Raw genomic sequence first — 27287 nt, 5'->3', positions numbered from 1 at the left:
TGATCCAAAATGAACAAAAATTAATAAAACTGTAAACACATTTCAGCATATAAAACAAGTCTTCTGAAGTTTTTAAAAAATTATTTTCCAAGTGAAAGTTACAAGTAATTAATGTGAAAACCATAATTAAAATAGGTGACACAGGTTATACTGTACTTTCCCAAGGTAAAGAAATATATTTGATATAATATTCTTCTGAATTCCATTTGATATCACAAAATAAACTTTACTGGGCAAAAATGTTTTAAAAATCTCAGATAACGCAGACATGATTAAAAGATAGACACTGTGTATAAATAATTTAAAGATATTGTCAGTCACAGAAAGGTAAAATCATTATATGAATATAAGAAATGCTATAGAGCAAAATATTGTTAAAATAGAGAAGAAGAGATATTCTGAAACCAATGAAAAATCAAGATCAAGAAGTAGTGGCGACTACATATTTCTAAAGTATAATAGATACTGAAATGCCAAGGGGAAAATGAACAGAACTCTCCTGTGGCGGTAGTGACAATGGACAGAGATGGCTTTAAAAATGCTAACCATTAGCAGACACATCTTATGGCAGTTCATGAGATGCTTCATATTTTCAGTGGAAAACTATTTCAACAGTGAAAATGATATAGGAATCAGAAGCATATTCTTCTGAGACACTAGGTAATTTACACTTTCTCGAACTGAAAAAAAATTCATAAGAAGGTATATAAAGTTATTGACTAAATCAGATTTGTTCTAAGAATAACTTGTGCTTAGTGAAATAGCCTACCAGCTGCCACAACTCTGGGATGCTCATGAGACTGATGTCTCCCAGCTGCTCGGCCATGTGCACTCTCGTTCCACCAAAGAACATGAACTGCAGAAATAAACCAGAAATAGATTCTAAAAACTATGGCATTACTACAAATAAGAAAGACAGAAACATTAATCAGAAACTGAAAGTCCTATTCTTTAAATCAAAATAGTGAGTATCAACAAGGTAACACTAAGTATGTTAGTGATAAGATTTCAGAGGGGTCAGAGATTTGGGAGAGAAAGTTATAATTAGCCAGACTGGTTTTATAGATGAAGAAACAGAAGGCTTTTATTTTAAAAAGCAAAACTATAAAAAAATTGTGTTTACTACTGAAAATTTGGCTGATACAAAGAATATAAAAAGTGCCATAATCTCAACCACCTAGAGAAAACCTCTTTTAATATTAATATTTAGTATATTTCCTTCAAAAAATATGAGTAAAATAAAATTAGGGTCTTGCTGTATATTATGCTTAGAAATAGATTTTTAAAAATCAACAATGAGTATTTTCTTTGGCAGTGATATTAATTTTTAATGGCTCTGTGAATTCCTCCTTATAGATATAGCAACTTTTGGTCCCAACACCTTATTGTTGTTATATTCAAAATATATATTGTTGTTATATTCAAAATAGTGTGGTATTCTACAAAATACTCAAATAAGTGTTCTTGTACTTATTTAAATTTTTAAAAAATAATTATAAGTAATATGTGTTAGCTGTATAGATTTTGGAAAATGCAGATAAACAAAAACAGAAAACAATACTCATTTCTAATCCTACCAACCTGAAATAACTACTTTTCAATTTTGGTGTATCTTTTCCATATTTATGTATATATGTATTTATTTTTATATACACACAGAATATATGTTTATGCTTATATAAGATACATGATGTATATGATTTATGTGTGTCTATTTGTGTATTGCAAGTATATTATATACATAGGGTCATATCACATTGTCTCTAAAGTTTCCTTATCATACAATGCTGACAAAAACTTCCTTAGAGCAGCACCTATCATGTATATTTATAGAAATAACAATGTCAAAGACAAATCACTACTTCCATTTATTGGGTGCGTCCTATGTGCTAGGCCTGGCTCTAAACGTTTTGCATGTATTAACTCATTTAGTCTTCACAAGAATCCTAGGCGGTAGGTTATGATTATCATTATTTTATCAATGAGCAATGTAAGGCACAGAAAGGTTAAGTAACTCACTCCAAGTCACAAAGTTAGTAAGCGGTGGAGCTGGGATTCAAACCCAGGCAGTCTGGATCTCATTATTTCCTCAATATAATCTCTTAAAATGAAAATTGAGAGAACCAAAGGGAATATCTTATATATACTTACATATGTACAGTGTACATATTATAAATTGTCATCCAGAAACGATGCACTGATTTATACTCCACATATTACTCTTCCCTTTTCTCTTAAGATTAAAAAATGTGCCTACTCATTTTCAGTTTTTTCTTATAAAAGTTATAGACGTCAATTATAAAAATTAAAATACTACTTAATATTAATTTCATCATTCAAATGACCACTGTATGTTTTACATCCTTTCAAATTTCCTTCCTGTGTAACTGAACACATCTATACAACTACGCATATTTCCTAGAATACTGGGAAAAATAATTTAAAAATTAAGGCTTTTAATTTATATCGCCAAATTTTGTGGAGGGGAAAGGTTAAGCCAGTGTACCCTACACAGTAGGGGTACTTATTTTTTCCCAGGCTATTTAGTACTATATTTATAAAAGTATGTCTTTATTAGGTGAAAATGGCTCTCATTATTGTCTTAATCTACATCTTCTTTAATATATATTCAGTAGTTATCTGTACATCTACCTTTGCATAAGTTTTTATGTTTCTCTTTGCTTTTAAATTTCATTTACGGTGTTTTGGGGCATGCAGAAAGATTGAGCTTTTTTATAATAAAATCATCAACTCATTGTTTTTCCTTCATTGTTTCTTCATTTGTTATTTTGGCTTAAGACATATACTTGTCATTCATATTATTAAATAAATTCATCTATATTTTATTTTAGTAATTCTATAACTTTTTTCTACATTGAAATCTATAACCCATTTGAATTTTATTTTTTAGCATACGGTATGAGATGGACATCTAATAATTTTCATAATTTTTCTCCTATTCATGTATTTTCCAATTTGAAAATAAATTTTTCTGTATATTCTGATAATTTTCTTAGGATGTATTATTAGAAGTTAAATTTCTTGGTAGAGATCAGAAGCTCAGCTTTGAATATGTTAGGTGTGAGATGTCCACTGGACATTCAAGTAAGGAAGTTGAGGAGGCAGATGGATATAATGTGTCTTTTAACTATTTTATTAGCTATTCTTAGTCACTTATCCTTCCAGGTAAACTTTACATACATTTTTTTAGTTTGCCACAAAAAATGCTCTGAAATTCTGACTGCAATCAGTTTCAACTTTAAAAGTTAAATGGCCCAAATAAGTGTTTATTAAATAAGTTAAGTTATGTATAATTATCTGTTTGCTGTGTATACTTGACTAGAGTGTTAGGAAGTAATTGTTAATCATGCATATGCATTATTTCTAATATACATATACACACATATATATACATGTACATACATATACATAAATATATGACATTTTGGTCTTTTTCTCATGTCATTCATACACACACACACACACACACACACACACACACACACACACAAATGGAAGGTTGATGGAAATATCCCTTAAGAACCATTAGTTCTTTTTGTATTAGAGGTATGGTCACTATATAAATTTTTGCTGTGTTTAATCTTCTGAGTCTTAGTGAACTTAACTTCAGGTAGGAAATTACCTGCCAGAAATTATGCCCTGTGAATGCAAATGTGTGTGTATGTAAATATGTATATGCACACGTGTATACGCACACACTCATATGGCATTTGTGTTTACAATTTCATGTTATTGTAGTTTTGGATATCATGTGCTAATTCCTGAAGCTGATTAATCAAAATTATCTAATACAAATGTTGGTACAAACAAAGCTATGGACAAATTTGGGGCTTATGTTGACCAGCTGGTATGTCAAATGAAACCAGTAGGCTCCTTTCTCTGACATATTTTTGGTTATAACACACAATTGCCTATGTATGTGATTTAATTGTGCATAATGTCATATTTATAATTAGCTACTTGAGTTCATTCCACTCATGTCCCCTCTGAGTTATATTCCTATTGCCCAAGTGTCTAAGCTTACAATGAAAGCAGGTATTCCCACCAGAAACAACTGCAGCTACGCCTACTTTTGGTGGACAGGTTTTTTTGTGTCATTTTAACCAAATTCTAATAAGACAATATTACACAACTGCCTGGTATAATAGTTTAATAAGTATGGTAAATAATATATATCAGAAAATGAGCCAGTGGGTATTTGTAACAGTTGCTTTTTCGGTTGATTTTTCAGGAATTTGTACTGATACCTGGAAACAAACAAGTATGCGGTCAAGGCACATAATTTTGTTATCTTTCACAAGAGAAAGAAACAAGCAAAGGAAGCCCAGGGAAAGCTTAAACGGCAGTTCAGATAAGAATGTGTGTGCTGGGGGGAAGTGATTTTTGTTGCAGGGCAGAAACTAGAAGTGTGCTGGGAGAAGAATCATGAGTACTTCAAGCTCCCTTATATTCATGTCAGGGCTCATTTTCAGCAGCAATAACTTCCAAGTCACCTATAAGAGAGCATTTGATCGACATTTAGTAAAGTCAAAGTTCAGGATAAAGTTGTAAGGTATAATTTTGGCCCTGCCCCGGTAGAGAGACTCAGGATAAAGGCTGTCTCGCTAATCGTGAGTGATGGGGCCATTATGGCTCCTCTTTAGTCTTTACAGGAAGTCAGTCTCTATGTAAATCCCCTTCCTGTCCTATTGCTTGAGAAAGGAGTACAAACCTAAACCACAAAAGGAGAAAAATCTTTGGTTAGATGCGCGTATTAGACCAATTCCCGTCAGTTAAAGCTGTCTATTTTGTACATTTCTCATTAAGTTTAAATGAGGTTGTCATCCTATGTACTGTGAGGTTCCTTACCCTACCTGCCTGACTTGGGCACTGACCTCAGGAGACAGTAGCAGCTGGGAGGATGCTTCACCACTGGCACCCTGGGCCCCTCTTTAATGTTCTCTGTCTGCAAAATGCTGGGAGGTTGCGTATTTCGTTAAAAAGGGGGAGGCCAGTTCTGTTGCTAGCTGCTGGTTGACCTTTTCTCCTTCCCCCTTCAGCCTGAAGGGGTTTGTCAAAGGACAAATCAAAGAGAAGCTGGACCACCGCCTGCCATAGGCCCCAATGCTGAGACAGCGATAGCGCGGGGCGGCAAGAACGCAGCAGCTGGCGCTTCGGGGGTGTCCTCACGGCTACCTGGCACCTAGGCTGCAAAAGCCCCCCCGTCCATGGCTGTTCGCGAGCCGGCCGGAGGCAACCCTGGCAGTGGGTCTTCCCCTAACGGCACCCTTCCTCCCCAAGCTTGTCCCGGGGTCCTTGCCCTGAGGGTTCTAGGACTTGCACTAGAACTCAGGCGGCAGCAGCAAGCTCTCAGACCTGGGCTCTTCGGCCTGTAGGCGCATGCGCGGCCAGCACGCTCCCAGCAGTCCCCTCCCCTCCCCTCCCCCACGAGACATTTTGGGCACGTCCCGGCAGCAGGTACCGGAAGAGCCAGTGTACGAGCGGCCAGAGCCTAGTCAGGCTCCTTCGGATGGCAAGCATGGCCCGGCTTCGAGCGCCGCGAAGGGCAGCGGCCGGTATTCTTCCTTAAATTCCTTCTGTGGCTTCTCTACTGGTAGGGAGCAGCTCCTGCGCAAGGGTAGATGCAGGCTCGGGGCGGCTCAGCTCCTCCTACTGCGGCGGGGCGGGGGGAGGGGGGAGAGGGGGCGGACAGCCCAGTCAGCGAGGCGCCCGCCACCAGCCCATGCCATGCGCGTTCGGTGTCAGCCCTGACCTTCCGGTGCACTTTTGTTCCCTCAAGAGATCTTACCCCCAGTGTCAGCTGTGACATTAGTTAATTTCACCTCATCTCCATGCACACCTGCGTACACTTCGTAAAAGTTCGTGTGTAGAATGCGAGTTTGTGTGACCATTGGGAAGGCAGTATGGATGCGTGCCTGTCATGCTTTGCATTTAACTCGTGGACGTGTTTGCCGGGGTTAATTTTTACTCGGGTGATTTACATGTAGCTAAAGACCAGTGAGCCTTCACTCTTCTTTATTAAGTGCATTCTCTCTCCCTGTCGCCACCTCCAGCATGGCCTTGTTAGAGTATTTCTTAGTTGCTCAGAGGAATGGGGGCACTGAACTAGATAATGGAAATTCAAATTTAAACAAACAAATCAGCAGACTTCTGATCTTGGCTTCTTATTCTTGATATTGGTCCCAGAGTAACCGCTTTCAACATTTTCAGCTGTTTCTTCTAATGCTTGTTTCCCTTTTTCTGAATTATATACACTTTCTGGTGCTTCTTGATATTTTCAGTTACAGATAGTATCTATTGCTTGGAAATTGAGGATATAGGTCTGTTAACATACCATTCACCCAAAATACACTTCCTTTCCCTCATCTGATAAATCACATTAAAATAGTTAAAATTTACACTATATTGATCTTTATGCCTTTATCACTAATTACGTTACCTTCTTACACACATAACTACACACACAACACATAACTAAACCCAATTACACAGTAGTTACATTCATGCACACACTGAAGTGATATTGCTTATACTATTAAGGCTAGGGAATTATTAGAGGGCTCTCATCTGTGGTTGTATTGGTTGTGCCTTTGCAAAGACTTTTGAATCATCTGTTCAGAGGAAGGGAGGCTTTTTAAAGTTAGTAATTCCAGAGGTAGTGAGTCAGTTTTTCAAGTTGATGGGCGTCCATATCTAACCAAGCAAGACAAAAAAGCATCATCTGTGCCTGGACTGGATCTTTATGTTTAAGTTTATTTTCTTAGACTTTTTCTCCCTAGAATTCACAGTTCATACCCTCATTCAACCTGTATTAATTAAACTCCTTTATGCTTCAGGCACTTTTACAAAAACTGGTGTGCAGAGGTGAACAAAAGACAAAGTATGTGTCCTCTTGGAACTTCCAGGTTAGGGGAAACAGGTAAACAAATGAAGGAAAAATATGTTAGGGATTAATAAATACAATGAGGAAAAACAAGTAGGATATGGAGAATAGAAAGTGCTGGAGGGAGGTAGCAGAGACTGCTAGCTATTTCCCAATAGCCATTCTTCTCCCTCCCCACCTTTTTTGAAAATTAGCAATAGAACCCTTGCAGTTTAGTGCAGCCATGTGACTAAGTCCTGGCCAGTGGGATGTGTTAATGCATTTATGACCTACTCTAAGTGGTCTTAAAGCAGTTTAGGTTGTTGCCCTCTTTGTTTCTTTCTTATTTCTGCCTGCTGGAATGTGGATATAATGGCTTGAGTTCTTGGACTATGAGGTAGAAACCACATGCTGAAGATGGCAGAGCAAGAGAGAAGCAGCCAGGGTTCTGACACCATGGAGCACCATACTAGGAGCCCTGTATGAACTTTTTTACTTGAGAAATCATTTTCTAGTGGCTTAAACCTATGATCTTAATGAAAAGGAGAGTAACTTTTATTTCTCTTTTTCATTTGTTTCTGTTATTTTCATTATACCTATCCCTTATTCATCACCAAATTCTTTGCCAAAAGAATAAATTTCCTCTCGGTATGATTAAACCCATTAATCAGCTTGTCAGTTTCATCTTCTGGCCTTGTCTTTTGGGTGTCTTTTGTTTTCTTGCTCTAGTGTGGACTAATTGTTCTCTAAGATAGCATGGTAGTAATTCTGGGATCTCCTCTCACTGTTATCCTGGGGGTCTCATTTACCTTGTGTTGGACCTCCTGTTGCCAGGATTTTATAGCTTTTTGTTTGTTTTTTTTTTTACTCTTACATTTTGGAGAGGGTGCATGGGAGTTAAACTTTTGAGACTTGCATCTCTAAAAATGTTTTATTTTGTCAACCCTCTTGATTCATATGTTGGTTGGGTATATAACCCAGATTCTACATTGGAAATAATTTTTCCTTATATTTTCAAAGGCAATTCTCCAGTGTATTATAGCTTCTAGTAAGAAATTCATAGCGTTCTGATTCCTGATTCTTTGTATGTGACTTGTTTTTCTTTCTCTTTTTGGAATCTTTTATGTTTTTTTCGTTTTCCCTGGGGCTCTGAAATTTCACAATTACATGCCTTGGAGTAGGCATTTTTTTCATCCATTGTTCCTCACTCAGTGACCCCTCTTAATCTGGACACTCTTCAATCCTGAAAAATGTTTGTGTTTCTTGGAGTTTTTTCCTTCTCTTGTCAATCTCTGGAACATCTGTTGTTCAAACATTCTGCCTCCACTTGATCTTCTCACTTTCTTTTTCTACTATTTTACATCTCTACTTTTTTGGTATAGGTTTTTCTGGGGTTAAGTACCACAGTTTTATCTTCTAACTTATCTACTGAATTTTAAACTCCTACTTTCACAGTATTTATTTACAAGAGCTCTTTTTTTATCCCTTACCCAGAATATTTTTATTATTTATTTATTTATTTTTGCGGTACGCGGGCCTCTCACTGTTGTGGCCTCTCCCGTTGCGGAGCACAGGCTCCGGACGCGCAGGCTCAGCGGCCATGGCTCACAGGCCTAGCCGCTCCGCGGCATGTGGGATCTTCCCGGACTGGGGCACGAACGTGTCCCCTGCATCGGCAGGTGGACTCTCAACCACTGCGCCACCAGGGAAGCCCTATTTTTATTTTTAAAAATAATATTCTCTTCTTTTTCATGGGTTAAGTATTTCTATATCTGTGGACATTAATTACAGGTATTTATTTTAGTCATTGCTTTAGGTCTTTTTCCTGCATTATTTCTTTTTCTTTAAAGTTTTATTATATTTTCTTTCGTTTGATTCCTTTTCTCTCTTGTTACTAGGGTTTTTCCTATAATATTTTTATGTTTGTGATCCTTGACTATCAGTTCCTTTTTGGAGAGAGACAAAAAAAAAAAAAAATTGAGAGCTCTTTGAGAACCTGGAGGGGTGGCTGTCAAACAGTGGGCTTCACTGTAGGGTTTTTCTGACTGGGCTGTTTCATCACTGGGGAAATTGCCCCATTTGCTACCATGTGTAAGTCATTTCTCTTAGTTACCCCTCTGAGGAAACTTCCAGGATTCCATCTGTGAGTTATAAGCCTTACTACCAGTTTCCTATGACTGAGGAGGGTAGAATACTGAATATCTCAGTGTTTGGTTGGTAGTCATTCACATAATTTGTTTAAGACTAGTTTTGACACTTTCCTCTGTATCTGGTATTCCTGAATGTGGTTCAGCCTTTCAAGAATGTATTAAATAGGAAAGGCTAAAGTGCTGTAACAAATCAACACCAAAATGTATGTCTCAAACACAGTAGGATTTTATTTCTTGTTCTTTAAGATCTAAAATGGGTTTTCCTAATTGGCAAGCAGCTCTTCTGTCTGTGGTGAATTAAGGACCCAGGCTTCTCGACCCTGTGGCTCTGCCATCCTTAGAGCCCCATCATCAACTGCATCTAGTCAGCAGAAAGGGAGAGAGAATTTACAAGGGGAAAGTACTTACCAGATAGTGAAGAGTAAAATGCATGACTGTAACTTAGAGAGGGAAGACGTTGCTAAGTGCTGAGACAATTTCCTACTCACTTTCTCACAGGTTTTAATTATCCGCCAAACACTGTGAGTTAAGCCTTATCTCCAAGTGAGAAAGGTGAACTTCTGAGAGAGAAGTAATTTTCTCAGGTTCACTGCTGCTCAGTGGCACATCCAGGGTTTAAAGCCAGATTTTAAAACCAGTTCAGTTTACCATTTATTTTAAATCAGTTGAGAAATCAGTTCACTTTTTAATCTCTTTTAGCTTTACTTGACCATCATGGATTGCTTTTACAGTGTCTTTATAATTTTTTATGCTTTATTTATTCTCAACATTGTATTGCGGGCCAGAGCATTAATGCAAGGGGCTGATAGGCTGTGTCCAAACCCATGGGGCCTGCTGTCTCTTTTGCCCCTTGTTAGGTCCTTCAGGATATTGCCTAGGATTTTCCCATACACACTTTATGATTGAACCTCACATGTCCCTCTATCTCTTATGAAGGTTGACAGACACATGGTTTATAGAAAATCAACACTACACAGATTAAAATTCCTTCAGAAAATCATTCTGTGTTGTCTTTGCAAGATAGCCTAACGACATTAGTTGAAGTAGTCTTCATATTCAAGATGATTTTCTTCTTATATAGACACTGGATATTAAAAAATACAGTTCCCAATTTTCCCACTCTCTTGGAGTCATTGGAAGTTCGCACTCAGCACAAAATAAACATTGAAAATAGTTAGAGAAAAGTCATAATTTTACAGGCTGCCTTAGTATAAATTCTGTTTCAAAGTATATTTCATTGAATAAGGGTCCTGAGCCTGTGAGTGTTCTGGAATGAGACCTCTTGGTAGATTCATGTGACTAGAGTCTCGTTTGTGATTACCTCTTCAATGAGAGCTAGGCCCTCATTTGGTTGGTTAATTCTTTCCTCTTTCCTGTCTCGCTGACCTTCTCCTTCTTAAGAGGTTCTAATAAACATTGATTATTCTCAAATCATATATCCTATTCCTGTCTCTTTCAGAGAACATCAGTGATACCTATTTTGCAGACAAGAGAATATCAGATTCTAATGTGCCTGATATCATGTAGGAGCTGTCGTGTATATTGTCTTTTACTTAATATTTTCTTTCTTATTCTCTTTCATTTCACTCTGTGAGGTTCATATTTCCATTTTACAGATTAAAACAAAAACAGCAACCTAGAAGCTCGGAGAGACTAAGAGACAAAGGTAACAAAGTAAGTTGTTCAGATATGGTTCATTCATTTTAATACTCCCCAATAATCCAGTGTTTGAGTATACTGTTGGCCTGTATCTGCGGGTTCTGCTTTAGCTGGTTCTGCACCTGCGGATCAAAAACATTAAAAAAAAAATGCCAGACAGTTCAAAGAGGAAAAAACTTGTATTTGCTGCCCACAGGCTACTATTTACATGGCATTTACATTCTATGTACAGCTATTTCCATAGCATTTGCATTGTAGTAGGTATTATAAGTATTCTAGAGATGATGAAGTATAAGGAGGATGTGCATAGACTGTATGCAAATACTACACTGTTCTCTATAAGGGACTTGATCATGGCAGATTTTGGTATCTGCTGGGGTCTTGGAACCAATCTCCTGAAATACCAAGGGACATTTGTACTATAACTTTGTTATTTCTTCCCTATTGATTTTTAAGTGTTTCCATATGTTTATTTTATAAGTAATGTTTCAGTGAGTAACTGGTACATGGGAGTAGCTGGCAGGTAAACATGGTCACCTAACAGTTTATTGTTTAAGACTTTTAAATACAAAGCCATCACTGGCACTTAGTGATCTTACATTAGGCAAGACCGAGCTCCAGTTAATACTTGAAAATGTAGTTCCTATATGTGGAGCATGGCAATTATTGTTTCTGCTTATCTCCTACAGCGTATCAGTATAGGTCACTAGGAATTCTATATGGGTATAATGGGTGTATAAGACCGTTCTTATAACAAGAATCTGTTAGAATTTTTGTTTCTGTTAGATTAATATGCTATACATTGTTGTTTTCCAGTTTACTTACAGCCAGAAGAATTTAACGTATTTTATTTATATATTAATAAATAACTAATATTTCTGCATTTATTAAGTTTTCTATACAATGCTATACATTGTTGTTTTCCAGTTTACTTACAGCCAGAAGAATTTAACGTATTTTATTTATATATTAATAAATAACTAATATTTCTGCATTTATTAAGTTTTCAAACCAAAGCAGTCCTTTGTGTGTGTGAGAATTTACAAGCTGCTGCTCTTATAATGTCAAAAACTGAACCAAAGTGAACCCCGTTAGGCTACTCTCAGACCTTTTTTAAATTAAATTAAATTGAATTAAATTAAATTAAATTCCATTTATTTATTTATTTCTGGGCCGGGCCTTCCCCGACCAGGGTTTGAACCGAGGCCCCCTGCAGCAGAAGTGCAGAGTCCTAACCACTGGACTGCCAGGAGATTCCTTCTCAGATCTCTTTCAATAGTTTCATTTTGGTACCAGACTTTTTCATGAACTCAGAGAAATCAGTTTTTCATTTGCATTGTCATTTTTTTACCTCAATGATGTTTTAACTCTGAATAAAATAATTTTATTTTATTTATTGAACAGGTATTTTCCCCTGGGCAATTCTTCAGATATTGCGTGTGTGCATGTGTGTGTCCGCCTTGATTGAGTCCTCAGTTGCATCAGTGAACTCTCAGATTCTCACTGACTTTCTCTTTGCAAGAAGAACACGTTAGTGGATGTAATCATGTGCATCTGTGTCATCTCTGCGATGTCCTCTGTCCCGGCCAGCTTTGTCATGTTCCTGATCCAGGGGTGTGTCAGCAAATAGAAGCACCTGTAGTTCATCAGTGGAGTGAAGCCTATCATTCTACTGGCTCTCCAGTTCTGTCTAGGACATGGTAAGAATGCTGGTCTGCCGCTGCTTTATAAACCTCCAATAGGGCTCTGGATTGGACGGATGAAAGGGCCCCTGGCCATCACCAGGAAATGTTCTAGCTAGTCCAAAGATGAATGAAAGAGGAAAAGGCAGACCCAGTTGTACACTTTCATGTGACCAAACACGGCCTTAAGCACACGGCTGATCTCACGCCAGAGGAAATCCGTTCCCACACACTGCAATTCATACCACCACCACCTCATTCCCTAAGTGACAACTTTTCAAAAAACTGAGGTGGAAGACTCTTAGTCAAAACTTAAAGCCAATGCTTCTAACATGTCTGATAGATTTTAGCCTTCAGAGTCAGGGTGTTCTTTGCCTTACTAGGAACTCATCTGTCCTTCAGATTCCTGAGGACCAGGTAAGTGAGAGGTGACCGTGCTTCCTGTTTTTCAGTTTTCCCATAGATAGCTAATTCCTAATTTATTGTTTTTGCAGTATGTTAGAAACATAAACTAACATAGCTGTAAGTACAAGCTACCAGGAGAGCCTAGAAGTGCCAAATCTAGTTTAAGAAGGCTGAGGCACTCAACTAAAATAAAAACTAAAGTTGTTAGTAAGAAAATCCTAGTATGTCTGGGATGGTACTGAAGAAATCCTTGTAAGGTTACTAGCAGGCTATTTACTTGAGGTGACAATATTTACAGTAAAGACAGTACATTATTACTGTCTCATTACCTTATGGCAACACAACAATAGCTCCAGAGATGAGGATAAAAATATAAAACACAGTAGAAAGAATCAGATTGTATATATAGGCTTTTATTAGGGCAGACATTTCCATAATTATAAATCTCATTAAAACAAATAGATGACCTAACACAACACTGAAAATCAACTATACTTCAATTTAAAAAAAACCAATTCGATGACCAAGTATCTTTATTAAACAGTGATCCAAAATGAAGTAAAAATTAGTAAAATTAACTGTAAATGAAGACACTGCAAGCACATAAACCAATGAGTTATCAATGTGCTTTAATACCAGGACCTAATAACATTATTTTGCAAGTAATTGATTAATTATTATTGTAAAAACCATTATTAACATAAATGACACAGATGATACTGTACTTTTCTGTAGTAAAGAAACGTTTAATGGATTTTTTTATGGATCCCAATTGGTATTATATAGAAAACCTTACTGAACAAAAACTTTTATAATCTCAGAAAAAGACATGATGAAATGGTTGATAGTTTATGCATATAATTTAACTATACTATCACAGGTATGGAAATGTAACAATCATTTGTATGTCAGAAAATGGTATAAAAGCAGAGGATGTCAAAATAGAGAACAAGAGATATTCTGAAACAAATGAAAAATCAAGATACTGTGTAGTAATGGCAACTATTTTTAATGTGTGACAGATACTGAAATACCAAGGGGAAAATGAACAGACTGTTTCCTGAAGTGGTGGTGACAGTGGATACAGAGTAGCTTTTAAAAAATGCAAGGGATATAGCAAATTAGCTTACCACCTCCTTCAAATCAAAGTGAGAATCTCTTGGAAGAATTTAAGCACCATTAACAGACACATCTTATGGCAGTTCATGCAATGCTTTGTATTTCCGTGGAAAACTATTTCAATGGTGAATATGACGTAGGAATCAGAAGCATATTTTGCTGAGACACTAGGTAATTGACACTTTCCCGAACTGAAAAAAAAATTCATAAGAAGGTATATAAAGTTGTTGACTAAATGAAATTTGTTCTAAGAATAACTCGTACCTAGTGAAATAGCTTACCAGCTGCCACAACTCTGGGATCCTCGTGAGACTGGTGTCTCCCAGCTGCTCGGCTATCCGCACTCTCGTTCCACCAAAGAACATGAACTGCAGAAATAAATAAACCAGAAATAGATTGTAAAGACTGTGGCATTGCTCAAATAAGAAAGATAGAAACATTAATCAGAAACTAAAAGTCCTATTCTTTAAATCAAAATAGTGATTATCAAAAAGGTAGCACTAAGTATGTTAGTGATAAGATTTCAGAGGAGTCAAAGATTTGGGAGAGAAATTTATAAATTAATTAGTCAAACTGGTTTTATAGAAGAAGAAACAGAAGGATTTTACTTTATTTTGAAAAAGCAAGATTATAAAAAAGTTATGCTCACTACTGAATATTAGGCTGATGCAAAGAAGAACATTGAAAGTAGCTGAAACTTAACCACCCAGAGAAAACCTTTATTAATATTTATTGTATTTCTTTTAAAAGATGAGAAATATAAAATTAGGGTCTTACTGTATATTATACTTTGTAAATGATTTAAAAAAGTCAACAATGAGAAGTTTCTATGACAATGCTGTTAATCTTTAACATGTGAATTCTGCCCCATAGATGTAACAACTTTTTATACCAGCCCCTTATTGTTGATTATTTATATCATTCAAAATAGTGTGGTATTCTACAAAATACTGAAATAAATGTTCTTTTACTTAAATTATTTAAAAATTTTAAAATAATGACAATGTAATGCATGTTGGCTGTATAGATTTTGGAAAACGCAAATAAATAAAAAGAGAAAGCAGGAATAGTTTCTAATCCTACCACCCAGAATTCACCACTTTGCTATTTTGGTTTATCTTTTCCATATTTATGTATATATGTATGTATTTTTACATTTTTATGTATTTAAAGACACACAGCATATATGTTTATGCTTATATGAGACGCATGATGTATATGATGTATATGTGTGTCTGTTTGTGTATTACAAATATATACATAGTGTCATACTACATTGTTTCTAAAGTTTCCTTATTGTAAACAATGCTGACAAAAACTTCCTTAGAGCAGCACCTATCATGTATATTTATAAAAATAACAATGTCAAAGTCAAATCACTACTTACATTTATTGGGTGCTTCCTATGTGCTAGGCCTGGCTTTAAGCGTTTTGCATGTATTAACTCATTTAGTCTTCACAAGAATCCTAGGCGGTAGGTTATGATTATCATTATTTTATCAATGAGCAACGTAAGGCACAGAAAGGTTAAGTAACTCACTCCAAGTCACAAAGTTAGTAAGCGGTGGAGCTGGGATTCAAACCCAACCAGTCTGGATCTCATTATTTCCTCAATGTAAACTCCTAAAATTAAAATTGAGAGAACCAAAGGGAATATCTTATATAGGTACAGTGTACATACTATATGTTGTCCAGAGATGATGCACTGATTTATACTCAGCATATTACTATTCCCTTTTCTCCACTGAGAATGAATTTAAGATTAAAAAGTGTGCCTACTCATTTTCAGTTTTTTCTTATAAAAGTTATATTATGTTCATTATAAAAATTAAAATACCACTTAAAAATTATTTTCATCATTCAAGTGACCACTATATAGTCTTTCAAATTTCCTTCCTGTGTAACTGAACACACCTATACAGCTATGCATATTTCCTAGAATACTGGCAAAAATAATTTTAAAATTAAGGCTTTTCATTTATATTGCCGAATTTCATGGTGGGGAATTATTAAGCCAGTATATGCTACACAGTAGGGGTACTTATTTTTTCCCAGCTTCCCTGGTACTATATCTATATAAGTATGTCTTTATTTGGTGAAAATGGCATCTCCTCATAGTCTTAATCTACATCTTCCTAAATTTGTATTTAGTAGTCATCTGTACATCTACCTTTGCATATGTTTTTACATTTCTTTTTGCTTTTGAATTTCATTTCTGGTGTCTTGGGGCATGCAGAAAGATTGAGCCTTTTTATAAAAAATTCATCACTTGATTTTTTTGCCTTCATTGTTTTCATTTGTTTTTTGCTTTAGAAATATAGTTCTCATCCATATTATTGTAAAAAAGCATCTAGGGGGACCTCCCTTGTGGTCCAGTGATAACGAATTCACCTTCCAATGCAGGGGACGCAGGTTCGATCCCTAGTCGGGGAATTAAGATCCCACATGCCGTGGGGCAACTAAGCCTGCGCACTGCAACGAAGAGCCCGTGTGCCGCAACTAAGACCTGATACAGCCAAAAAAAAAAAGCATCTATATTTTATTTTAGTAATTTTATGACTTCTTTTCTTCTACATTAAAATCTATAATCCATTTGAATTTTGTTTTAGCATGTGGTATGAGATAGACATCTAATAATTTTCATTATTTTTCTCCTCTTCGTATATTTTCCGGCTTGAAAATATTTTTTTCTGTATATTCGGATTCTTTTCTTAGGATGTATTACTAGAAGTTAAATTTCTGGGTAAAGATCAGACGCTCAGTTTTGAATATGTTAGGTTTGAGATGTCCACTGGACATTCAAGTAAGGAAGTTGAGGAGGCAGATGGAAATAATGAATTAGCTATTCTTGGTCATTCATCCTTCCAGATGAACTATACATGCATTTTCTAGAGTTTGCCACAAAAAACTCTGTGAAATTCAGATTGCAGTAACTTTAAAATTTAACGTTAAAAGCCTCAAATAGGTGTTTATTAAGTAAAGATATGCACTATCTGTCTGCCATATGTTACTCTCAGTGGAGTGTTAGGAAGTCATTAATCATGCATATGCATTATTTCTAGCATATATATGAATATGAATATATATGTATACACATATATACATTCACCTACATATATATGAATGGCACAGGAATAGAAAGACCAAAATGTTAACAGTATTATCTCTAAGTAGTGGAAAATGGTTTTTTTCCACCTTTGGTCATGGCCATGATATTTAGTCTCTGTAAAAATATGTATTACTTTTTCATTCAGAGACAAACACTCTATCCCAAGTAACGTTATTTTTAAAAATCAATAAAAATATATTTAGAGGAAAAAAAAGATGAAGAACAGATTTTTCTTAGCCTCCTTGCAGCTTTTTAATTTTATCATTTTGATGTATCATGGAAAACAGCAGTGCAACATTTGGAAAAGCCTTCATAAGTGGTTAACATCCTAAATAAATATTACGTAAAACAGGTATTTTCAACCCTTAAAATGACAAAAAACCCTAAATATCTGGCAATAAAAATGAAATACATGGCATAATCAAAAACAGTGACAAAATACTGGAGGAACTTAGTAAGTCACCAGTACACTTTAAATTTCATAGAAGAAATGGACCACTGTACCTCTGTTGAGTGCTCCATATTCTGTATGGAAAACTCCAATTAGTTTTGAGTAGCCTAGATCGACATGGGCATTAATTGCTCTTTTAAATGCGTCACCCCACAGAGCTGGCCCACCAGGTTTCATCTGAAAAGTTACCAGCTCGTAGACTCCTGGAATAGGGAGAAAATAAATTATAAAAGATATTCAAGAAATTTCTCATCAGGTTAGCATGGTTCCAGTGGAAGGCTAATCTACATATACAGATTTGGAGGGTCAAACATAAAAATGTTTATGTACACATATTTATGATTTCTTTGCATTTCTTGCATTTTTCCTAGCTTTTATATTTAGAAAGTCTCCATGTTTAAGGGTGAGTTATTAAGCTTATCATAGAGAACAAAGAAAAAGGAAGCTATATTAAGCTATTATCAGAATGATTTTTAATCTATAAAATTAGTCATTTAAACAAATACTGAGAATTTATGATAGGATTAGGATTTTTGAGCTGCCTGAGTCTAATTCTAGGTAAGAAATGAATAAGAAAAGTATTTTCTGATCTCATATATTTCCTTCTTTCCAATTCTGAGAGGAAACACTTTTTTGTTTGTATAATTTCCCCCTACAGGTTTCCATTTCTAACAGGAACAGCCGGCAAACAAAGGACCCAAAGTGATATGTGAGATTTTGACGGGAAAAAAGATGAAGAAGGTGGTTTTATTGTTCCTAAATATCCAGGTAAACACTTGAAAATCAGTCTACTTTCTGGTCAGAAGTATGGAGCAGGTAGAAAAAAAGAAACTAGGGAACAAGTAGATTTGAGAAGTAAAAGGAAAAAAAGTACAAAGCAACTAAAGAATTATAAACAACATAGAGGCAGATAACCAAGATGTGACACTGTTCTAGGAGCCACTAAGTTCATGTAGCCAGTGCTGAAGGCTGAGGGGAGGTCCAGGTGGATAGGATTCAAATAAGACGTTTCAAATCTCTTGTCATCTAAGATACACTATGAAGTTGGGATTATGGGGGAAAGAAAACTTAAATTAGCTTATGCTTTTAAAAAGTCTGCCTTTTGTTTAAAATTAGGTTGAGGTAAATATTTCCCTTAAGTCAGTAAGAAAGTGAAATCAGCAAGAAGATAAATCTTTAATAATTATTTTCAAACTGAGGAATAAGAGGAAAACAAGTGAAACTACAGTAATTCAGCTAACAGTTTAAATTAATCCATCCCCCCCAGTTTTACAAGCAAAGATACACTTACTGTTTTTAGATTAACTGTAATTTGTGTAAAAAAAAATACTAAGTTATGAGAAAATATCATACATTTCCCTTTACCTACCTATACATGTGTTCTGTGTTCTAGATCCCCAACTTCTCAACCTTTCTTCCCATGTAAACTTTTCATATTCATACCTAAACTTTAAGTTTTTCCAAATTGGAAAAAAAATCATTATTTAATGCTCATTGTTTTAATTGTAAGCAAAGAGCTCAAATTCATTTTTATCTCTATAATCACAATATATTCCGATATAAAAACAAAGGATTACTTTCTCCTACGGAACTTTAGTTTTTATAGCTTAAAATCTTCAGTATGTTCTTCATTAAAATTCAGTGTAATTTAGAGAGACGAACTTACCTTCTTTGGGAGGTTTTTCTAATTTGCACCATGGCACCAGATAAGTAATTTCACTCTCTTGTTTATCAGTAAGACCCATAATTGGAATGAGTAATTGTTCTCGCCATTCCTTATCATTGGCCAAGGCTTTCCGAACTTCAGTTTGATGAGCAAAATTGTCTATGGGAATAACAGGAGTAAGAAAAATAAAACTTTTTGATTTAAAATCACCTGTACACCTTTAACATATATAATATTGTATATCAACTATACATCAATAAAAAAATAAAATCACCTGTACTATTTCTGGGTTTCATTCAATTTAGCAAATGTTTATTGAGGCCACATAAGGACAATATGTTATATCACTAGAGATACCAACATAAGTAGTTAGTTGCTCATGGTCTAAAAGGGGAGTGGCAATGTAAACAACCAATGATGTCATATAGTAATGGGCTTCATAGGTGCTACCATTTAGTAGGTAGTTGTGAGACTTAGGTAAGTTATTGAATCATTCTGTGCCTGTCTCTTATTCTGTGAAATAGGGATAATGATATAGTGTCTACCTCCAGGGCTGTTGTGAGGATTGAAAGAATTGGTACATGAAAGGAGCTTAGAACAATGTTTGGCACCAAGTGAGTACTCCATATATATTATTTATTCTTATTACTTGAGGCATTTAAGTTATAGTGTTAGTTAGACTGTTTCTTCGGTAGTGCTGGTGGTGGGTAGTCAGGTCAAGGTACAACTGAATTAAATTTAACATAAATGAAATTAAGATTTGCTTTTTCAGCCTCTTTGAACAAACAGCTTCCAAAGAAACAGTGCTAATTCTTACTTATTGACACCATTCTTTTTACCCAGTACTGTTTCTCTTCTGTTTGTTACCCAAACAGGTATATACATTTAATAACATATAGGCCTAGTACTATATTTATTATTAGGGCCTAAGGTTAATGGTAAAAGAGTTTTCTATGGTTTATGCTAGAGATAAGGAATAACATCTATCTTAGAGCTTAAGTAAGTTATATCACGATCTTACTAGTAATTTTCTTAATGGGACATAATTCTCCTTGTTGCACATTAAAGCATAAATTGTGTTTTAATGGGGTTTGTCCTATTACAACAGGGAAATCCTCTAAACTATGGCCATGTTAAATATAGAATGAGCACTTTTCACAATAATGTGATGAATATTAACTTTGGACACTATTATGACTCTTAACTTTGATGACCAGACACTAAATGAAATTATTAAAAGTTCTCTGGAAAAAAAAAAAAAGTTCTCTGGATATCATCAAGTCCTATGTGGACTTCAGAAAGATTAGACACTGGAGTAACAATCTGGGGATTCCTGTAACCTGTTCTTCGTTGTCTACTAAACCAGCAGTAAGTCAACTTCAATATGGGGAGAATTCTAATTCCTTTGCCTTTACTTCCCTAGAGCAGCATAATGATAGTGAATTCCCTGAAACCTTGGGGTATACTAACAAAAGTGGTTCCCTAAATTTAACAAATTATTCAATCTGAGTTGGGTGAGGCCTGGAAGTTAACTATTATCCCCATGAACCTCAACTAACCTAAATTAGAAATATTGAATTGTTTCTACTAACATCCTGATATCCAGTTGCAGATTCAACAATAAGAAAAAATAACTCTCCCTTTTATGATCTCTACCCACTTGGGCTCTTGCAGTCAATGCTTAAAATTTTTCATAAATGATCTGTACAGTGAACCATTCTGTGTTCTTTCTGAGCATTAAAGGCTAGTTCACAATTTCATGATTTGAAATATGAGATGTCACACTTTCCCAAAGATGAGACATAGGAATTTGGGCAAAAGTTGTTAGAGGCACCAGTGGGAGGAGTAATCACTGAATTCATTTTTTGTTGTTGTTGTATTTGTTGTTCCTCTCTTTAAAAGTTGAATTTAACCTGCGTGTATTTATAGTAACATAGACCCAAGAGGTAAGTGTCATGTAACATTTAAAAGAGTGAAAATCTATACTGAATACTTAAGCTGGAAAAATCATACCATACTTCCAAATATGAAACACTTTATTGATCCTGCCTCCAAGTTCTACACTCCAGAATCCAACCAGTTCAGAGTGAGCTGTCTGAAGATGTATGTTTTTCTTAACATTTTCCAGAAACTCATTCATCTTTGAAGGTTTAACGCAACAAGTACGAAACTCATAGAATGTTCCATCGTATTGTCTGGGGCCTGTAGCAAAAGATGAACACACCTGAAGAAACATAAGGCAAATTTAAGTATTTGGGGACCTTAAGGCTTATAGTATCATGTTACAACCAAATCTGAATCTGCAAAGAAGGGACACTCATTAGACTCATACTCCATGTTTGTACCTCTGTTGTCATCTCTCCTTAGAATTTGCTGAGAGATGTTAATAAAGATAAGTACTCTTAAGTGTGCTGAATATACAGCTACTGCTTCCTAGCAGGGGTGCCTTAGCCACCTTTTCATGAAAAGTTAATCATAAGAAGGCACTAGGGTCTTAATGAGAGTCCTTTATCCAAGAACTACAACTAGGATTCTAATTAATTACAAATGGTTTACCTTATTTATCCAATATTTTATCTTTAGTCAATACTATATGTGTTACAGTTATATATTTAAATGAACTTTATAAAATATACAGGTGTTCTGGCAGTAATGATGGAAATACGTTTACTTGCAGAAAGATCTTCTTTAGGTTTTTTTAAAAAATGTTAAGTTTCAGTTCAGGTCAAAGTATTTTCCAAATTCAATGAAGTACATCACTGGTAAGTAATAGAACTGGGATGTAACTAATGTTAAAGGGAATCCATAATCTATTAAATTGCACTATAACATGGTGGTAGACTGTATGAATTCTATAAAGGAAAATCAACAGGTCAGAACTGAATCATTATTAGGTTTAATTATAGATGCAGTGTGAGAAGGGCATTTAATCCATCCAATTAACTAGGTTGATGGAAATATCCTTTAAGAACCATTAGTTCTTTTTGTATTAGAGGTACGGTCACTATATAAATTTTTGCTATGTTTAATCTTCTGAGTCTTAGTGAACTTAACTTTAGGTAGGAAATTACCTGCCAGAAATTATGCCCTGTGAATGCAAATGTGTGTGTATGTAAATATGTATATGCACACGTGTATACGCACACACTCATATGGCATTTGTGTTTACAATTTCATGTTATTGTAGTTTTGGATATCATGTGCTAATTCCTGAAGCTGATTAATCAGAATTATCTAATACAAATGTTGGTACAAACAAAGCTATGGACAAATTTGGGGCTTATGTTGACCAGCTGGTATGTCAAATGAAACCAGTAGGCTCCTTTCTCTGACATATTTTTGGTTATAACACACAATTGCCTATGTATGTGATTTAATTGTGCATAATGTCATATTTATAATTAGCTACTTGAGTTCATTCCACTCATGTCCCCTCTGAGTTATATTCCTATTGCCCAAGTGTCTAAGCTTACAATGAAAGCAGGTATTCCCACCAGAAACAACTGCAGCTACGCCTACTTTTGGTGGACAGGTTTTTTTGTGTCATTTTAACCAAATTCTAATAAGACAATATTACACAACTGCCTGGTATAATAGTTTAATAAGTATGGTAAATAATATATATCAGAAAATGAGCCAGTGGGTATTTGTAACAGTTGCTTTTTCGGTTGATTTTTCAGGAATTTGTACTGATACCTGGAAACAAACAAGTATGCGGTCAAGGCACATAATTTTGTTATCTTTCACAAGAGAAAGAAACAAGTAGCAAAGGAAGCCCAGGGAAAGCTTAAACGGCAGTTCAGATAAGAATGTGTGTGCTGGGGGGAAGTGACTTTTGTTGCAGGGCAGAAACTAGAAGTGTGCTGGGAGAAGAATCATGAGTACTTCAAGCTCCCTTATATTCATGTCAGGGCTCATTTTCAGCAGCAATAACTTCCAAGTCACCTATAAGAGAGCATTTGATCGACATTTAGTAAAGTCAAAGTTCAGGATAAAGTAAGGAATAATTTTGGCCCTGCCCCGGTAGAGAGACTCAGGATAAAGGTTGTATCGCTAATCTTGAGTGATGGGGCCATTATGGCTCCTCTTTAGTCTTTACAGGAAGTCAGTCTCTATGTAAATCCCCTTCCTGTCCTATTGCTTGAGAAAGGAGTACAAACCTAAACATCAAAAGACAACAACAAAACATCTCTAGCTTAGATTCACAAAACAGGACAATCCACGACAGTTAGGGACGAATCACAAAAATCTATTTTGTACCTTTCTCATTTAACTTTTTAAATTTATTTAATTCTTATTATTTTTTATATGTCAATGCCAATCTCCCAATTCATCGTTTCTCATTTAACTTTAATGAGGTTGTCATCATCATATTTTCTAGGAAGTTCCCGACCCTGCGTGACTTGGGCACAGACTGCAGGAGACAGTGGCAGCTGGGCAGATGCTGCACCACCTGTACCCTGGGCCCCTCTCTGAGGTTCTCTGCAAAATGCTCAGAAGTTTTAGTTCATGTATAAGGGGGAGGCCCGTTCTCTTGCTAGCGTCAGGTTGACCTTTTTCTCCTTCACCCTTCAGTCTAGAGAGGCTTGTGGCTTGTCAAAAGTCAGTAGAAGAGGCTGGACCAGCGCCTGGCACAGGGACGAGCGCGGCGAGCCCAAAGGCGTGGGGCAGCAAGAACGCAGCAGCTGGCGTTTCAGGGGTGGCCTCAGGGCCGCCGGGCACCCAGGCTAGAAAAGCCCCCCATCCATGGTTGTTCCCGAGCCGGCCGTAGGCGACACAAGCAGCCGGTCTTCCCCTAAGGGCACCCTTTCTCCTGCGCGCTCCAGGGTCCTCGCTTCCAGGTGCTGGGACTTGCTCTACAAGTAGGCAGCAGCACAAGGCTCCCAGGTCAGAGAGCGCGAGTCGGGTGGTGCGCCTCCCGGGCCCTCCCCTTCCCTCTCCCAGGGATCATTTTGGGCGCGTCCCCGGGGCGGGTACCTGAGGCGCCAGGGTCCGAGCGGCCAGAACCTTAGTCAGGCTCTTTCCGAGGGCAAGCATGGCGCGGCTTCGAACGCCGAGAAGGGACGCGGCCGGGATTCTTCCTTAAACTCCTCCTCCTGTGGCTTCCCGACTAGCAGGGAGCGACACCTGCACAACTGCAGGACGCAGGCTCGGGGCGGGGATCCGCGGGTCAGCTCCGCCTCACGCCCGGGGTTGGGGCGCGGCCGGAGAGCCCAGTGCGTAAGGCGTCCGCCCGGGGCCGGCTCCAGACGCCTTTTGGTGTCACCTTTCGCCCTTCCTGGCTCCTTTGTTTCCCCAAACGTTCTCACCCCCATCGACAAGAGTGATATTAGAATTAGCTGAATGCTGAGGTCGTTCCTGTACCACCTGTCTGGACACATCGCCTCATCTCCAAGAGCTCTTGCATACAATCAGTAAAAGTTCGTGTGTAGAATGAGAGTGTGTCTGATCATTGGGAAGGCAGTATGGATGCGTGTGTGCGTCATGCTTTGCATTTTAAATCGCGGACGTGTTTGCAGCGGTCAGTTTTAGTCGGGTGATTCACGTGTAGCTAAAGACTAGTGATTCTTCCCTTTTGTTCATTAAGTGCATTTTCTCTCCCTATTGCCACCCCCAGTATGACGTTGTAAGGCTCCTAATAATGATTGTATTTCTCAGGAGCTCAGAGGAATGGGGGCCCCGAACTAGATTCGAAAATTCAAATTTAAATATATATAGTTTGAATCAAATAGTTTTTAAACCTTAAAAGCAAAACAGCAGACCTCTGATCTTGTCCTTCTTAGTCCTGAAATTGGTCCCCAGAGTAGTTAACTTTCAACATTTTCAGCTGTTTCTTGTAGAGCTTGTTTATTATTATGTAAATGTCACTATATGCCTTTTCTGGTGTTTCTTGATATTTTCAGTTATAGATAGTGTCTGTTGCTTGGAAAATGAGGATTTAGGTCTGTTACATACCACTACCCCAAAATACACTTCCTTTCCTGCATCTGATAATGCTTACATTAAGAATAGTTAATTGTAACGTTATTAATTTGATTATATTGATGTTTACATAATTACTAATTACATTACCTTCTAAACATATAAATACACTAACTAAATCCAATTACACAATCATTACATTCATGCACACATTGAAGTAATATTGCTTATACTGTTAAGACTAGGGAATTATTACAAGGCTATTGTCTGTGGTTGTATTGTTTGTGCCTTTGCAAAGACTTTTGAATCATCTGTTGAGAGGAAGGGAGGCTTTTTAAAGTTAGTAATTCCAGAGGGTGATGAGTCAGTTTTTCTAGTGGATGGGCGTCAATATCTAACCAAGCAAGACAAAAAAGCATCATCTGTGCCTGGACTGGATCCTTATGTTTATTTTCTGAGGCTTTTCCCCCCTAGAATTAACAATTCATTCCCTCATTCAACCCATATTAATTAAACTCCTTTATGCTTCAGGCACTTTTCCAAAAACTGGGGTGCAGAGGTGAACAAAAGTCAAAGTTCGTGTTCTCTTGGAGCTTCTAGGTTAGTGGAAACAAAAACAAATGAAGGAAAAATATGTCAAGGCTTAATAAATATGATGAGTAAAAACAAGTAGGATATGAAGAATAGAAAGTGCTGGAGGGAGGTAGCAGAGACTGCTAGCTATTTCCCAACAGCCATTCTTCTCCCACCCCACTTTTTTTGAAAATTAGCAATAGAACCCTTGCAGCTTGGTGCAGCCATGTGACTAAGTCCTGGCCAGTGGGATGTGTTAATGCATTTATGACCTACTGTAAGTGGTCTTAAAGCAGTGCAGGAGCGGTTCTCGCCCTCTTTGTTTCTTTCTTATTTCTACTTGCTGGAATTTGGAGTAATGGCTTGAGTTCTTGGACTATGAGGTAGAAACCACATGCTGAAGATGGCAGAACAAGAGAGAAGCAGCCTAGGTTCTGACACCATGGAGCACCATACTAGGAGCCCTGAACTGCCTATCTCTGGACTTCTTTTTTACAAGAGAAATTTTTTCTAGTGTAAGCCACTGCTTTGTGGCTTAAACCTATGATCTTAATAGGAGAGTGACTATTTCTTTTTCATTTGTTTCTATTATTTTCATTATACCCATCACTTATTAAACACCAAATTCTTTGCCTAAATAAATTTCCTCTCAATATGCTTAAACCCATTAATCAGCTTATTAGTTTCATCTTCTGGCATTATCTTCTGGGGGTCCTTAGTTCTCTTGCTCCAGCGTGGGCTAATTGTTTTTTAAGACAGCATGGTAGTAATTCTGGGATCTCCTCTCACTGATACCCTGGGGGATCTCGTTTGCCTTGTGTTGGACCTCCTGTTGCCAGGATTTGGTAGCTTTTTTATTCGAGACTTGAATTTCTAAAAATGTTTTATTCTACCAAACCTCTTGATTCATATGTTGGTTGGGCATAAAATTCTACATTGGAAATAATGTTTCCTTATAATTTCAAAGGCAATTCTCCATTGTATTATAGCTTTTAGTAAGAAATTCATGGCATGCTGATTCCTGCTTCTTTGTGTGTGACTTGTCTCTCTATAAAATCAAGGGAAGGAGTCTGCATAGATTCTTCTCAACAGACTGTGTGAGTGATATAAAGAATATGAGTTTGGAGCATACACACCTGGATTTGAATTCCGGTTCTGGTACTTATTGGCTGTGTAACCTTGGGTAAGTTACTCAGTTTCTCTGAGCCTCTGTTCCTTTGTTTGTTATTGGTGATAATTAAACTACTACCTAGGGTTGTAAGAATAATTAAATGAGAGAATCTCATTATAGTACTCTCCCACAGAATTAATCACTCAGATTAATTTCTGCACTGAACCCCCAGAATATTAGAACCAGGGGCATCATTGGAATCTTTCACTTTTTTAAGGATAAATTTCTCAGAAATAAATGCATTAAATTGTATAATTTTGAAACTGAAAGGGACACTAGAAATACTTTGTTGAAAGAAGTAATTTTACACTTTTATTTTGCTAGTGGTGAAAATAAGCTCCAAGAGGGCAAGTGACTTGTTGATGGTTACACAGTAATTTAGAGCTCAAGTCAGGCATAAAGGCCTTGTCGTTGGTCACCTGGGGTGCTTGCAGACAACCTAGCTCTTCATGTACCAACAACTCTGACCCCTACTAACTGTGCCCCTCCCAATTCTC

At 36.7% G+C, this 27287-nt stretch overlaps 1 protein-coding gene and 1 long non-coding RNA gene across 6 annotated transcripts in view; one reads left to right on the top strand and one right to left on the bottom strand.

Annotated features, from left to right (window-relative positions):
- Positions 1–829: 829 nt before the first annotated feature.
- LOC101273458 (protein NipSnap homolog 3A-like) lies at positions 830–24255 on the bottom strand. 3 transcript variants are annotated; one of them, XR_007477865.1, is made up of 7 exons: positions 24102–24255; positions 21138–21348; positions 19125–19283; positions 17512–17661; positions 15439–15521; positions 14180–14266; positions 13934–14089 (listed from the first exon to the last, which is right to left on the bottom strand). XR_007477865.1 is itself a non-coding variant. In XM_033431226.2 (6 exons), the coding sequence occupies exons 1-5, from the start codon at positions 24159–24161 to the stop codon at positions 15445–15447; spliced, it is 657 nt and encodes a 218-aa protein (XP_033287117.1). In that variant the 5' UTR covers positions 24162–24255; the 3' UTR covers positions 830–856; positions 15439–15444. The 3 variants fall into 3 exon arrangements, 2 of the variants coding, with proteins under 2 accessions (XP_033287117.1, XP_004271550.1); XM_033431226.2 differs by lacking the exons at positions 13934–14089; positions 14180–14266 and adding an exon at positions 830–856; XM_004271502.4 differs by lacking the exon at positions 15439–15521 and having other exon boundaries at positions 13785–14089; positions 24102–24252.
- The window catches only part of LOC125964652 (uncharacterized), a 29481-nt gene continuing 7614 nt past the window's right edge, over positions 5421–27287 (top strand). The window contains exons 1-3 of one of the 3 annotated variants that reach the window (XR_007477877.1): positions 5421–5576; positions 10650–10707; positions 12097–15680. This is a non-coding gene — a long non-coding RNA (uncharacterized LOC125964652). Of the gene's footprint in view, positions 5615–10649; positions 10708–12096; positions 15681–27287 lie in introns of those variants that run through there. The other 2 variants (XR_007477876.1, XR_007477878.1) reach the window with 2 other exon arrangements.

Source organism: Orcinus orca, chromosome 6 (assembly GCF_937001465.1).
Source record: "Orcinus orca chromosome 6, mOrcOrc1.1, whole genome shotgun sequence".
Lineage (NCBI taxonomy): Eukaryota > Metazoa > Chordata > Mammalia > Artiodactyla > Delphinidae > Orcinus > Orcinus orca.
The sequence above is the reverse complement of the archived record's forward strand: the minus strand, read 5'-3'. Positions and strand labels throughout refer to the sequence as shown.

Coding starts and splice junctions, on each gene's coding strand:
- LOC101273458 (XM_004271502.4), bottom strand. CDS start 24,161: ATGCTTGCCCTCGGAAAGAGCCTGACTAAGGTTCTGGCCGCTCGGACC. Junction 14,267..17,511: donor ATATGGAGCACTCAACAGAG/GTACAGTGGTCC, acceptor TTATTTCTGCAG/TTCATGTTCTTTGGTGGAAC. Junction 14,090..14,179: donor TCCCAGAGTTGTGGCAGCTG/GTAAGCTATTTC, acceptor TTTTTTTTTCAG/TTCGGGAAAGTGTCAATTAC.